The 15,436-nt window shown below is 32.1% G+C and overlaps 1 protein-coding gene across 1 annotated transcript in view; it reads right to left on the bottom strand.

Moving 5' to 3' along the window:
* Nucleotides 1-15,436, bottom strand: part of LOC114324959 (cytochrome P450 6a8-like) — a 56,600-nt gene that overhangs the window by 36,489 nt on the left and 4,675 nt on the right. Inside the window, exon 2 of the mRNA XM_028272886.2 lies at nucleotides 4,753-4,989. Within this exon, the coding sequence (XP_028128687.2) occupies nucleotides 4,753-4,978 (226 nt within the window). The 5' untranslated portion in view covers nucleotides 4,979-4,989. The remainder of the gene's footprint in view (nucleotides 1-4,752; nucleotides 4,990-15,436) is intronic.

Genomic DNA, 15,436 nt, shown 5'->3' with positions numbered 1-15,436 from the left:
ATTATCGACCGTACTGTGTTAAATAGTAATGTTTGAATAACGGCAATTCGGTCAGTTGAAAGAAAACTCTATTTGTTTTAAGTCTCAATATTTCGTCACTATTTGGTGACTTCTTCAGGAGAAAACTGCAAATTTATTAATATTAGACATTAATATTATTAATATTAGCAAATTTATTAATATGTTAAAGAAATTTAAATTTTTACTCTTATAGTTGTAAGTATCGAAATATTTAAGTTTGTCCATGTCTAATATTAATAAATTTGCAGTTTTCTCCTGAAGAAGTCACCAAATAGTGACGAAATATTGAGACTTAAAACAAATAGAGTTTTCTTTCAACTGACCGAATTGCCGTTATTCAAACATTACTATATATATATATATATATATATATATATATATATATATATATATATATAGCGACTGTTTTACAGCATCCTATGCCGTTTATCGCAATTCGAACGCCAAGAAACCAAAATAAATATCGAAACATAAAAAACCCGCCAGAAATTCTAAACTTAAAAATACAAAAAAAATAGAAGAGTTAAGGTCAGAAAATACTATCGTGTAAGACTGTAAAAATTATTACTGGCAATGTAGACCAGGGCGGATCTGTAAAAAACTACTATATTTGGATGTGAGAGGTGGCATTAGTTATGATTTTTGCAGAAAAAGTTATGTGATAACTTCAGTAATAATAATTGACTTGATTTTCCTTTCCTCTCAAATAGGCCGGGATTATTAATAAAAAATTATAATATGTATTTAAAAATTATTTAAAATATCGTTTTTTGTACTGTCCTTGATTGCAGCATTAAAACAAATAATTTTGGAGCAAAGTAGTAAATAAATTAAAAACGACAATTGGATTTTCTATAAGACAGAACTGGTAAAAAATGTTTTAAGAGCGTAGGCGCAAAATTTCGAGCCAATGCTTTTTTAATGCATTCGTTTTTTCGAATCCTAAGAAATCTAATAAGTATTTTTGAAAAATTTAAACGCAGAATAAACGATTGCATTACTACCGAGGGCCGAAAGTCCTTGAAAACTTCTATAATGTTTATTTTAATAAGTTGCAGGGGAAAAAAATTGAATGTAATTTTTAATTTCAAATGTCTTATTCAAAAGAAATTTTCTGTTTATTCTAAGGAACTTTCTGCCCTCGGTAATAATATAATCTTTCATTTTGCGTTTAAATTTTTCAAAAATACTTATTAGTTTTATCAGTATTCGAATTCATTTAAAAAACATTAATCCCAAATTTTTCTCCTACGCTCTTCATGTATTAGCCTTACTGTAAAGTGGCACTGAATACAAAAAATGGGTGAAAACGCGCCTTTTCTTATTGAATCTTTTTCAACCACTTTTCACTTAGGATGTTCATAATTTGTCTGGAAAATATTTGTAATATAAAAAACAGTACAGTAATAGTTTTGCAATCTTTTTTTATTAAAGTCTTTTCAAATCTTTCACAACAAAAAATAAACCATAATATGAAAGTTTGACAATTTTTTATACAACGCACTTTATAAAATTGAAATCGGATTATTTGGATGGCCTCAGGAATTTTTGAAATTGTAAATAATTTTTTAGCTTAAAAACAAATAGAATATCTCGGTAATCGGTAACTATAAGTCTAAGCTAATTCCGAAAACGGTATTAGAAAATACTCGGTAAGACGCCTCTTATAAAAGAAAATAAGTTGAAATACGATCAGTGCTTTACATGAGATACAACTAGTAAAAGTTGACCGGCATTTGCGACGAAGTTATAAAAAATATTATGGTAACCTTTGAAACATTGCATTATCTCTTTCGGATCTCTTTCTTGATAAAAAATTTATTATCTTGAAGATATACATGACATAAATATTATAAGAGCATAAAAACAATCAGCATTGCCGGTGAGAAATGCTAAAAAACTAGCTTAAATAAAATTGAATTTCGAAGTTCAAAATCGTATACATAAAAAAATGTATCTTCTCTGCTAATAATCGAGCAATCTTCTCCTATTTAATCCGATGTAACTCGAATAGACACGCCTAAAAAAGTAGCGCATTACCAAATCCCAAAGATGCTTGGTACATACCATGTCAGGATTGTGATTCCATTTAGTGTATGTATTGTGGATTGTGTAATAATTTATGTTTCCATTGAAATCCGGCGCACCAATATGTAAATTTAAAAAAAAATTACTTTTCTTAATCTTAATTTAGATTAAAAACACTTATTCGTTTAAATGAAGACCATATATTGCGATATCAACAGCAGAGACATTTGGAAAAAAATTAATAATTCTTATATTATCACCAAATAGAAGTTCTCTAAACACAAATAAAGACAGACAACGTTCAGACATTAACAATCCAAGGCTAAAAGACAACCAGACAATTTAAGACTTAAAAAATTTAACCCTGGATAAAAGATGTCCTTCCTGTTATTAATCAACAACACCCAGTCAGTACTTGAACCGTTGAAGAAAAACGAATTTACAGATAAAAATTTTTATTGAGAACAGTTTTGATAAATGATTTGACTTATGTTATTTTTATTTGAATAATAATTTATTTGTGTGATTTTATCTATCAAACCCCTAAAAAAGCTTTAATAACTTTACTATTGTACTAAGGCCAGGTCTTTTAACCTCCGGATAACTTGTTATAGCCATAGGGAAGTTTATCTGACAGATTACCATGTAATCTGTCAGATAAATTTCCGAGTTATCCGTAGGTGAAAGACCGGCCCTAAGACCAATTGCTTCTTGCCATATTTCAACTGAGTCTTTGGGGAACCGGAAATTATCTGAAGCTAAATGTGTGACCTTTAAAGACATGAAGTATTCAGACATTTATAACGTATAGTTAGTTGCTTTCCCAACACAAGTGGCGCCCTCTTCTATGGGTCAAATACCCAGCAAGGAATGAAACTAGAGATAACTGGTCCTAACACCAGATTCTTAATAATCTTCAAAAATGTTCTCATTTCTCATAATATTTCAAGTAGAGCTGCTATAGTCCGTCCCACCTTGACTTTACAGTATAAGGAACATAGGCAATGCAGTCCTTATGATAGTTTTTAACGCGGTGAATCTACAATTTTAGGATTCATGTGTATATCAAATAAACTTAAACGCATAGGAATCCTAAAATTGTAGATTGCCTTTCTAAAACAGTTTTAATTTAATCTCTCTAATGTTCGATTACAAATTCTTTTTGATAAAATCGGCATCACCGCGGCAAAAACTCTTATGAGAACTGCATTGCCTATGAATGTTCCTTATACCGTAAATTCAAGGTGGGACGGACTATAAAAATATATTTTTTCGTGCAAGTGTACTTGAAAAAATACCCCAATTTGGCTAAGATATTTATTTCCTTTGACAGGCAAGATACACAGAAGAGTCTGATGTCGATAACTTAAAATTCCGTATTAGCTTGAAACCCGTCCTGCGTAAAATGATATATCTACTATTTTATTTTATTTATCACCAGAAGCTCTTAGTATTATTGGTAAATATTAGAGTAGACGTACTTATATAGTTATTTTATCGGCAACATCAGCTCGCGCAAAACGCGTTCCACGATTGCAGCTGTAATTTTGAATATTTCGTTGAGATATTTGACATATATATTCGTAATATAGTAAAGAATGGCGGTACAAAGCCCAATTTGAGAAATATGTTAGTACATATGTGGAAATTACCCATAATAAGAAGAAAAAAAATACACTTTCTTCAAATAAACTTTTGTATCCCATGCCTAGATTTTGTGTCACATTGGAATTACTAAAAATCGGTTATTTATTATAACAATAAATCGAATTTAACTGACTTGGCAACATTTAGCGCGGCGTGCGTTTTTTGATAGTATAGCCACAGCATAGAAAACGCAACAGCAGTGACACACTAGTAGGCGGGAAAAGTTCGCGCACTATTACTGCGCAGATCGTCGGCCATTTTGTGCGTAGTACCAGACAATGTAGAAAATCGACAGTGTTGCCGATTTGTACATAATTATCAGATTTACTCAACTTTTATGACATTCATATTTTTTAACATAATTTTATACGTATGCCTGTGGGAATTATGTCAATAATTGGGACATAACACAAAATATTGACGATGAATGGCGATTGTATTGTTAATCTTTTGCATAAATTCCAGAAATTATTCAAAAAGAATCTCTTACGGGTAATAAAGTTGGTGACATCGGCAACACTGATGAACCAACACATCACATCACCACTGAGATGTACTACGCGAAAAATGGCGACCCTGTACTTTTCAACTTCAAAGGCGGCATCAGGGAGTGTCCTTGCTGGTTTCGTTTATTATGCTGTGGTATAGCACAGTGTCACTCTCAGGTGCATAGACGATAGACGTATATATTAACATAGACTGAGCCTACCCTCCGCGCTTCCTAACGGCAAGATAGCTTGGACTAGTTTGCCGTATCTCTTTCTAGCACATTGTATCGAGCAACTAACATAAAACGAAGTGGGGGGTATAGGCACAGAAGGGGAGGACTACTGTCGCTGCTTTACTATGCGTAAGAGTGAAACAGCACTTAGCCAAAAAAAAAAAATGGTCTCGTCAAATCTCTCAACATGACACTATGTCTGTGTTAATATTTATGTCTATGGTCGCATGTCGTACTGCACACTCTTGCCGCACTGTTGAAAGTTCGCAGAACTTTCGAATAAAATATTGATGAAGCGCTGATGTAGCCTCTTAATAAAAATCATCTGTTCTTACCATCTCGCTTAGCGTTTACATACATCTGAGCAAATTCTTCTCCCATTGATATTGTGGAGTTGATTTGTGGTTTGAGACTGCCCCATGGAATCCTAGGCTCCACAAATGGTACACCTCTGACCTTCCAGTAACGGAATGCCCATTGACAGTATACAACAAATATGGCTATGAATGCAAAAACTACTCCCGTAAGATCGTAACAGATATTTCCTGTGATGATGGCCATTTTTAGATAGACTGAAACAAAAAAAAAATCAGTGTAGGTTTTTAATAAGAAATAATTAAATTGTATCATTTATAACCCATAATTTACCCTCATTAGTGTAAATGTAAAATGTAAATGTAAAATATTGCTGTTCTTTTTTTTATTATTTGTTTGAACTACTGTTTGATTTTTGTTAGTATATATCTGTAATATCGAGTACCAGATTATATCGATCTCGGGGTTACCCAAAGTTATTAAATTTGTCTAATAATACTGGTAGCTAGTTTGCTGTATTGAATGTAAATTCTTTTAATAATATTTCTCTTCTTCTTCCTTTACATAAACAATTTTTGCTTATTCATTGGAGGATTATTGCCTCTATGGAAGATTGTCACCAAATCTCGTGCGCGGTCGGTCTATAATTATTCTTCTACCACTTGGTGCGTGATTTGTCCCTTGCTATTTTAACCTTTAACTACACGCGCTGGCGTATTTTGTACGTCAGATATAATAATTCTACTGCATATATATTTAAAAATTTAATTTTTGACCTTGTTTATCTATCTAACCTATCACTGGAATGTGCTTTACAATTGGTTTTAGTTTCGTTATAATCAGCGTTCTGGGAAGATCGTAATTTACAGTTTAATATTTGTTGTTTCCGGTGGTGGACAATATACGCCACGATTATAGTAATATAAGTAGTAATATAAGTACATCTTTCAATTGTTTTTGCTCATTATGACACAAAATATATTTTTTTATAAACAATACTTTTTCTCATGTAAAAAATCAGATTTCAAAATTTTTTTTATTAGTAATTTCATTTATCATGGAATCAGATTCCAGTTATAAATCCCAATTAGCTTACTGAGAAGTAACTCCAAGTATTTGCTGATGCCGAATAAGGTTTATAATAAACAACTAAGTGTATTTAAAAAAAAATAAACAAATCTGCTGTTTTTAAGTGTAATTTCTTGTGGCGTAAAAAGTACGCCACGCGTGTAGTTATGTTATAACTTGATGCGCGGGTAGTTAAAGGTTAACGACTATCGTGTCCGCCATTCTACTGATGTGGTTATTCCATTCTTTTTTCTGTTTAGTGTCTACTCGTTTATATATTACATATTGTTCTAATCTCACTAATAATCACCCTTTATTCGGTTTCTCAGTGTATTTCCTATAATTTTTCTGAGTACTCTAAATTCTGCTACAATAATATTTCTCAGTATTATATTTTTAAAGTTATTATTTACGTGGCTTAACAAAAATCGTGACACTGTCATTATCTGTTAAACATAATTACAGTGCTAGACTGACTTCAAATATTTTAAAATATTCGTTGTTTATCAAACAAGCAACAACTCCTTATGAAATAACCAACAAAACAGAATATTTTAAAATACATTTTCATATATTTCCTTACGCTGTATCATTAAATCTTCTATGTATTTGCAAACTACTAATAAGGTGTTGCAAAGGAACAACTGTGAAGATTATGACGCAGTAAGCTCTTGTTCAGCAACCCAAAATAGTTATTTTCCCAACTAGTGCGGAAAGTGATACTTTCCCACACGCGACTACCGTTGACCCGAACGACGCGATAGCGGAGTTCGGGCAAGCAGTCGAGTGCGGGAAAGACACTTTCCGCATGAGTTAGGAACAATATTTTTTCTACGGCCGTATGTTTGGAAAAAAGTCACAACAAATATAGTTATATCAATTTTTATTTACTAGTAAATACAACAAAATATTTAGTGGAAAAAGAAGAACGTCTATTTATTGCTTCGTAATATTAAAGATAAATGAGCAATTCGCAGCATTCTGCAAATTTATAACGGATGCAAACTGATTCTTGAATTGACACTGTGTATTCTCCCCCGACCTGTGCTCGCTGTGATCACTCGACTTAGATGTAGATGGTTCTAAAGAATCGATACTTAAAATATTGTTACACACATCTCTTTTTTGCTTTTCAGAGTCTTCTAGGTAACCTTCGGCTACAGAAGTTGTTTTCCAACCTCCTAGACGTTTTATATTTGTAATCGTTTCTCCAGAATCGGCTAGGAAGGTTGCTGATGAGCGTATGTAGCTGTGTCCTGTATAACGTTCAGGATTGGGTAGATGCAAAAAGGATGCAACTTCGGAGGGGATTTTTCCAAATGTATTAATTCCTACACATTGCACTGTACATTTTCCTTTCCGAAATTTTATAAACAAACGCCGATGAGTTGTGGTTGAAGGTGGTAAACTGACGTATTCTCTGTATAGCTTCAAAAACATTCCATTGCTTATTTCTTCTGAGACAATAAATGATCTCGCAGAGTTGTTTTTCGAGTCCGTAATTTTGACGATTATTAGATTCCCTTTGTCATCAATATCGTCGAGAGTGATTTTCGTAAGTTCGGCTCTACGACAAGCCCCAGATAAACCAAAAATGGTAACTACTTTTATCGTAAGATATATCTCGTTTGGTGCGTCTAACATAAATTTGGCTATATCTTCTTTACTAAAAAAGTTTGCTTTTTGTGTTCGAAAACCAATATTTTGTTTTTTCAAAAAAGTTGGTTATAAAATTTACTTATATCAATATTGTGCTTTATTTTCATTTAACTTTTAATCATGGAAGAGCGTGACCAAAGTGTGTTTGATTAAAGCACTTTGCTCAATTCTAAAACGTATGCCAAAAATACTTCCTCTTTATAGCTCCTTACTTTCATGGATTCGCACCAGTTCACAAAATGGACAAATTGTTTTTAATACCTCTCTTTGGATTTGGCAGGCAACAAATTTAAATTTGCTTCCGCGGCGGCTATCAAGACAGCTTCCGGGATCTCTTCGTCCGATGAATCCATGTAATGTTTTAAAAATTGCAACGAAAACACACAAATGCATACGTTGTTTAACAAGGTTGTCAAAATCAAACTTTCAATAAAATTGGTTACTATGATGACGATAATGCTTTCAATGACGACGATATTCAAAACCATTCTGATTGTCCACTGATTTGACTTATGAATATTATGTCAAAATAATTCTATTTCAAAGAATTCTACCGTTAATTTCATTAAAACATGAACACAATAAGATAAATTTGAAATAAATTAGTAAATAATATCTAAATATTAGTTTATTGCATATATTATAATATATTATAATGCCATATTACAAGGTATTCTACTTTCCCGCACTAGTGCGTGAAAGTGCAACTTTCGGAAACAAAATGCGTGCGGGAAAGTAGCTGTTTAGGCACGGCCGTAGAAAAAATATTAATGGATGGGAAGTACAAAAATAAAACAACAACAAAATAAATAAAATAAATTGATCAAAGTTGACGAACAAGTTTAATTATTTACAGTTTTCTATCAGTTACTTTAGAATGAAGATAAACTGGATATACAGTGGAACCTCGATAAGTCGGCCCCCGATAACCCGGAAGTCCGGCTAACCCGGACCGATTTTCATCAGACAAACATTTCAATAATAAAAATGTATGTAATATAATATTTGACAGATAATGTGTATTTGTGACTTGTGTAATTTGAACTATACGATAGTAAAAAATACTTATGGCACACGGCGGCAGAGTGATTATCGGATTATCGGAAAGAACAAGCACCTGTAGTATTTCTTTGTTTACTTCAAACTGTCTTAGCATTGTTTAAAAAGGACTAAAAGACTGCTTAAAAAATTATTTTTTAAACAATGGTCTTAGTTTTCACTGTTCTTAAATAACATAACATCGTTCTGATTGTGACTGTATTGTGTGTAGTACAGTCTTGTATTGTTCACTTCCTCTTGCTTAGGTTTGTGTTTGCGTGTTTTTAGTAATTTAGATGTGTAGGTACTGTGCACATAATATATATTTCATGTTATTTCAATTATAACGGAGTTTATCTGCAAGTATACCGTATTTTATTAATTTTTAGGTAAGGTAAGTAATTACTTAGCGATTTTAGTAATAATATCAATCTCTCAGTAAGAAAGATCCTTCATCAAGGGATAGCTGTCAAACTGGGACTTCTCCAAACGGATCATCTTCCATATTATCAATGCGTTCCTGAAAGCATGCTTGAGAATGACAACTACAAGCTATACTGGGACAGCACTGTACTCACAGACTAAACAGTGGCACATAATAGACCAGATCTTGTACTAGTTAATAAATTAACGAAACAAACAACACCAATTGATGTGACGATACATTACAAAAATAATCTACGTACTAAACACACTGAAAAAAAGATCGCCAAGTACAGAGATCTTGAAATTCAAATACGAAGACAGTGAAGAATGTAAATTAACGAGACAATACCTATTATTCTTTCTACTACCGCAGTCATTCCGAATGACCTCCTAGAAAACATCAAAAAGTTGGGTCTGAATGAATATTTCTATATAAGACCACGCAGAAAGCTGTACTACTCTCGACTGACGGCCTGATGTGTACGAAAATTTTTGAGAGATACTCCAGCATATCAAGTCATCTAGGGCTCGATAACATGGAAAGAGTCCCACCAGAACTCAATCCTTTTGATACCATAGGTATCTGGATGAGTGAGTTTTCTCCTTAGAGGGAGTGAGAGCCGTATGGCTAAATCTGGATATTAATGAAACCGTATATACAGTTAGTCACTCAAAAAAGTGTATTGTTTGGATTTTGTAAAAATAATAAAACATGTCGACGTCAATAAGTACACAAAAAACTTCTAGTTACGAAGATGGCAACTCTTACCAAAAAATAAATTGCATTAAGCAAACCCAGTTCTATCAGCAAAAATACCAATTTAGTAAAGCGAAGGGACCAGGTTGTACTACATCGTATCCGAATAGGGCATACCAGACTTACGCACGAACGCTGACTAAGGAAGTAACCTCCTAGACTATAATATGCTACGCCTGTGACACCAATATAACTGAGACCACATTGTCATAGACTGTCCATTATATAAAATTAATGGAAAACAAGCTATTGCACTACCAAGTGATATAAAGTCTGCATTAGACAGTGCGGATTGTGACAAAATCACTAGGTTTTTAAAGAAAACGAAATTATTTAATTAAATATGAGTGATACTTTAAGAAAAATTGTAAATTATAATCAACTTTGTAAAAACTCGATAGTTTGTATTTTATATTAATTTAATCTGTGTTGCACCACCGCTAATAACCTTTTATGGTTGATGCGGGTTATTTTTAATAAAAAAAATGTCGACTCTTATTCCAAGTGGGACATCTTTTAACGATATAAATACCTGTCATTTGCTGATACCCGCTTCCACTACCACAATATTGTGTCTATATAACATTATTTTTTGGAGATGTGCCATTCCTGCGAATTCCGGTCAATACGTTTAATTTCAATGGCTGTTGGTATGTGTTTCGTGGAAAACTCTAGGATTTTTATCAGAACAATAAAAGCAATTGTATCGATTTATAGTACCATTTGTCCAAAAAGCACACTTATCCAAAAACAAATATTAAATAGAAAGTTTGGATTCATCACAAAACATCACAAAACTTTATTTGCCTGTCTGAACCATATTCACTTTCTTCATGTAGGTACCACGTGTATTTTGTAATAATTTGTAAAGATGAAATTTGTAATGTTTTGGGTACTCTTGTATTGTTAATAAACCATATTCTTAAATTAAGTTTTTAATATTTAAAGTACAAACTAACAAAGGTAGGTGCCAAACTAACAAAGGACCTAAAATTTCTACTTTTGTGGCCTCAGTCTTAACATGTTTTTATACTCCCTTTTTATCAACTATTTATTTCGTTTTCAGAAATTTTTTAACTAGTTTTAATACGAATAAAACTCATGAAGCTGCTTATCTCGATGAAGTTGATTCAATAATTTCGCTGTTTTTCGCATTTTAAAAATATATGGAAATAATTTCAACGCGATAGCATCGACTATTTCTAACGAATTTAAAAAATTCTTATTTAATAACGTTGTTAAGTGATATAACTCCAAAACCGGAAGTCCGAGGCCAAATTTCTCACCTCTAGTATCATCTATGGGTTATAAGCTCTCATTCGTCACCTCATTTATCGTTCTATCTATTTTAATAACGGAGGAGTTATATTCGCGGACAGACAGACGGACGGACCGACAGGCATGAAACTGGTAGGAGATATATTAGTTTTCGTTTGCTAAGGCGCGTCAAATAATATACCGCTTGTGCTCTTTCAGAGAATTTTAAGCAGTACTTTCGGTAGTAACTTTAAAACCGGATGTCCAAGGTCAAGTGTCTAACATTTAATGTCAGTCTTGGGTTATAAGCTTTCATTCGACATCTCATTGGTTGTTCTATCTGGTCTAATGACGGAGAAGTTGTGTTTACATAACTGTATAACAATGATAAGTGGCGTTCCTGGGACGACTTTATTGGAGGATAGTTCATTCGATTAGATGAAATCAACTTTAACTTAGAATATCCATCAGAAATAGCATTGCATGTGATTTGCCTTTAAAAAGACAACCGTACGCAATTATGACAATAAAATTCTCCTGTTAGTGATCCCATAGTAAATCATGAAGAAAAAAACCAGGTAAAAACCTCATAATGCCTTAGTTTACTGTTTACTTTCAAAATTAACACCAAAATCTGATTTTATATGTATGATGTTTCAAAACATAAATGATGTATATTATGTTATAACCTCGATATGTTATTGGTTTACTAATAGTAGTATTTTCTTTCTAAAGATACCTATCCTTTTTTAATATTGGCAATATAAGCCATCTACTTTAAAATGTATAATATATGTCTGAAATATTGGCAATATGAATGACTCAGATAAAATTAAATTATTAGAATTTTTTTTAACAAGTAACAAATACAAAATTTGTCTAATGTATTCATGTTTTGTATTTTAATAACGATTTCCAAAGTGGAAATCGAAACCTCAAATAAACCTAATTTTAAAGTAAAATGTTGCTTATTTCCATCAAAATAGTAAATTGCGTTATCGTCGGTCTAAATCGCAAATTGCCTAAGTCCATTTTTTGCGAAAATTATTTTTTGGTTTCATCTAGTAGTGGACGGTAAAAGCTACCGCCTGACAATTCCCACAAGCGCAATTATTATTTTATTTCGCGGCAATTTCGCTAAACGAAAGTTATTTTCCTCATAACACATAGGCAAACTCCACACTTTTTTGTCTCTCCTGTAAAATTTTCAATTTGTGACTTAGGCAATTTGCGTTTTAGACCGACGTTATGCCCTTATTTACAATGGTTTAAGGTACTGTGGGGAAGCGGTTGACAAATGACATATCTATATCGTTAAAAGATGACCTCCTGGGGATAAAAATCGAGTTGTTTCAGGATTTTAACAAAATTCAATGAATATTGCCAAATATCAAGGTGGACTCTTGTGAGTGGCTAAACCTGTACATGCAACTCAAGAATTTATTGGTATCGACTTCATTTCCTGAATCGCAAATTAGCAAAATTCTTTAACTTAAAAGCTTTACTGCAAATCCTTTTTATATACTGTATGTAGTTATTTTTTAATATGTACCATATAGGTACTACATTTCATTTCATATGTACCATTTCCACAAAGCATATTTTATTACTTGGGTACATAATTATTTTTTTAAGTTACAATAGCAGTCTTTTCAGTTACTGTCAATAATAATAAGAATGGACCAAAAAAAAACGTAAATATAAAAGAGATGGAGGTTTGAAATAAAAGGTAACAGAAAAATAAAGAAAACAACAAATCATTATAACGAAAGCAGTAGAATGATGTAAGGTACGCAGCACAAAGGACCACAGTAAACAGTACAAATAGAAATATTATAGAATCAACAAAAAACTAATCAGAAATAAGAATGTACGAAGTGAATTATATTATCCAATCGACAATGGTGGACAAAATAATAAATTAACTCATGAAGGGAATTAACAATATATTTTATATACCAAGTATATGACAAGCATTTATTTCATCAACAAAAAACTGACATGCAGAATAAGTAAAATAAGGAAGAAATGTAGAAGACAAAATATATTTTAGACAAAGCTTGACAAAAAAAACTTTAAATATTAACTTAAACAGCTTTCGGAAATGGAGATTTTTAAAAACAATGAAATAGTTCCTTTGTTACAAATAATGAACTTTGACCTACCACGTCATTGTCGAATTATTATTATTCAAATTTTTTTAAATTGAAGCATTACTAGTCGATTCAATAAAAAAAAAAGACTTACCAAGTTTTAAAACAATTATTAAAAGCACTACTGTAAATATAATACTTTTTTTTTACTTTTTTTACAGTCTAATCATAATAATAATTATTTGAGTAATGTAAGACGACACAAACTGTGCGCCAGAGCAGCTACTAATTTGTCTCTTTTTAGGAATATATAAGACATGTAAATTTTGGAAGATAACGATAATCATAATCATAAAACAAACGATTTGAATTTTTTGGTCATACAAATTTCAAACAAAATTATACACCTTGAAATTTTCACTTGAACTCTATTGAAGCACCATTAGTCAGCTGTGAAAATCCCCGCTAGTTTCACAGATATATTAACCTTTTAAGAAAAAGAGAGAACAAAGAAAACAAAATGTTGGGGATATCCAATAGATGCGAAGTATTTTTGCTGTTTGTACGTAAAATCAAACTACAGTCGAACCCGCTTATTAGAATACCTGTTAAAAGAATATCCCGCTTTGAGGAATATAAATTTGAGGTCCCGAAAGGTTTCTACCGGCCACCAATGATCGGTTATTAGAATATCCCGGTTATAGGAATACTATTGCTTGGCACGATGGCTATTCCAATAAGCGGGTTCGACTGTATTATTTTATATTTCTTATGGTTATAACAAGGTGTATTCAGAAAAGTAAAAATGATTTTTAGTTATTATTTCAAGTTATTAACTTAATAGGTTACGCCATCTATCGTAGAAATGAAACACGTGGGTGGTTTTATGTAAATGTTAGTATCAGGAAAACTTTCGGATAAATACCGCTAGTGTCTAAGGGGGTGTTCTCGTCAAAAGCTCCCGGCGATCGCAATGCAGCAGCAATGCTACTCGACTCTAATGTTTAAATACACGCGTTTCCACCTAATAAAAGGCAACTCAACTGCAAATCAACCAGTCGACGGTTAAACTGCAAAACCTCGTAAGCTGATTTTGGTCCATTACGACTTTTATACTTTATTAGTTTATACTTTTACATATCTTTTAAATTACGAAAGCTTGTAAGTCAATATTTAAATTTAAGCGATTTTAGCGACATCTACAAAAACCTCGTAAGTGAGATTTTAAGTTACAAAACCTCGTAAGTAGCATTTTTTATGAGACAAAATCTCGTAAGTTTAACGATAGTTTAAGATTTTAAGTTACAAAACCTCGTAAGTCGCTCTTTGACAAAAAAAATATTACTGAATTTTACTTAATGGTAATGGAATCGTTACCTTAAAAGAACCCTACACACAAAAAACGAATAAATTGAACCTTACATAAAGAAGCCAATGGTTTTGCAGTTTAACCGTCGCAGTTCTTCATTGGTTTCTGGCAGCGCTGCATTCCGCGTCGCTGTGGCCAGTTACCTGTACAGTGTCAAGAATAGCTTAGTCATCATAGATGAGACAGCAAGAACTTTCACAAGGCAGCACAAGAGACTTTAAAACAGTTTTTGATTTCAGTAAGTACACCAGAGCAACTCTACTAAAGTTGCGATCTCATTGTAATTGCGTTGAGGTCGCCTCGCGCCGGTTACTTTTGGTGAAAACCCGGCCTAAGAGAATTGTCCACCTTCGTGTATATCCGTTTCTCAATCTAGGAAAAAGGGTTTCATAACGTCCAATGCCATCTACTCTAGCCAATAAAGAACTTGCCCATTTTGTTTATTACATAATAATGGTCAGAGTATTTTAAAAATAAACGCCCCAAAACCTCATAATAACTTATAAGTACAAATTTAAAATCTATGTATTTAAATCATTTCAAACGATCGAAAAAGTGCGCGAATACTTGTGACGTCATATCATAATATTTGGTAATGACATTTCTCATCATTTCATAATATTTGGTAATGACATTTCTCATGTCTCATTTAAAATTATATATCATTTTGTTTACTATATAAAATAAAAGTAAATACTATAGTGTTGTTTAGTACCATTGTATTAAAGTACAACCATTGAAACCCCCAATAAAATATTTATTAGATTACCAGTCGATAAGAAACGGCGTTTAAAGTGCATGCTAAAAGTACATTAAAGTCATTTCAGTTCATTCTTAAAATATTCATGTATGTGAGATCATTTTTTTAATGTAAGTATTTAATATCTGTTGTCTGCTTAATGGTTTTTTCCATAAATTAAATGTATTTTGAACAAAAAGAAAAAATAACTTTTGGTATATATTCGCAGGTGTAATATTTTTCTGGAACTGTTTTTACTATAAAATTAAAATAAACTATCAGATTAAAAAAGATTTAT

The sequence above is a fragment of the Diabrotica virgifera genome, chromosome 1 (assembly GCF_917563875.1).
Source record: "Diabrotica virgifera virgifera chromosome 1, PGI_DIABVI_V3a".
Classification (NCBI taxonomy): Eukaryota; Metazoa; Arthropoda; class Insecta; order Coleoptera; family Chrysomelidae; genus Diabrotica; species Diabrotica virgifera.
This window is presented reverse-complemented; position numbering and strand designations above follow the sequence as displayed.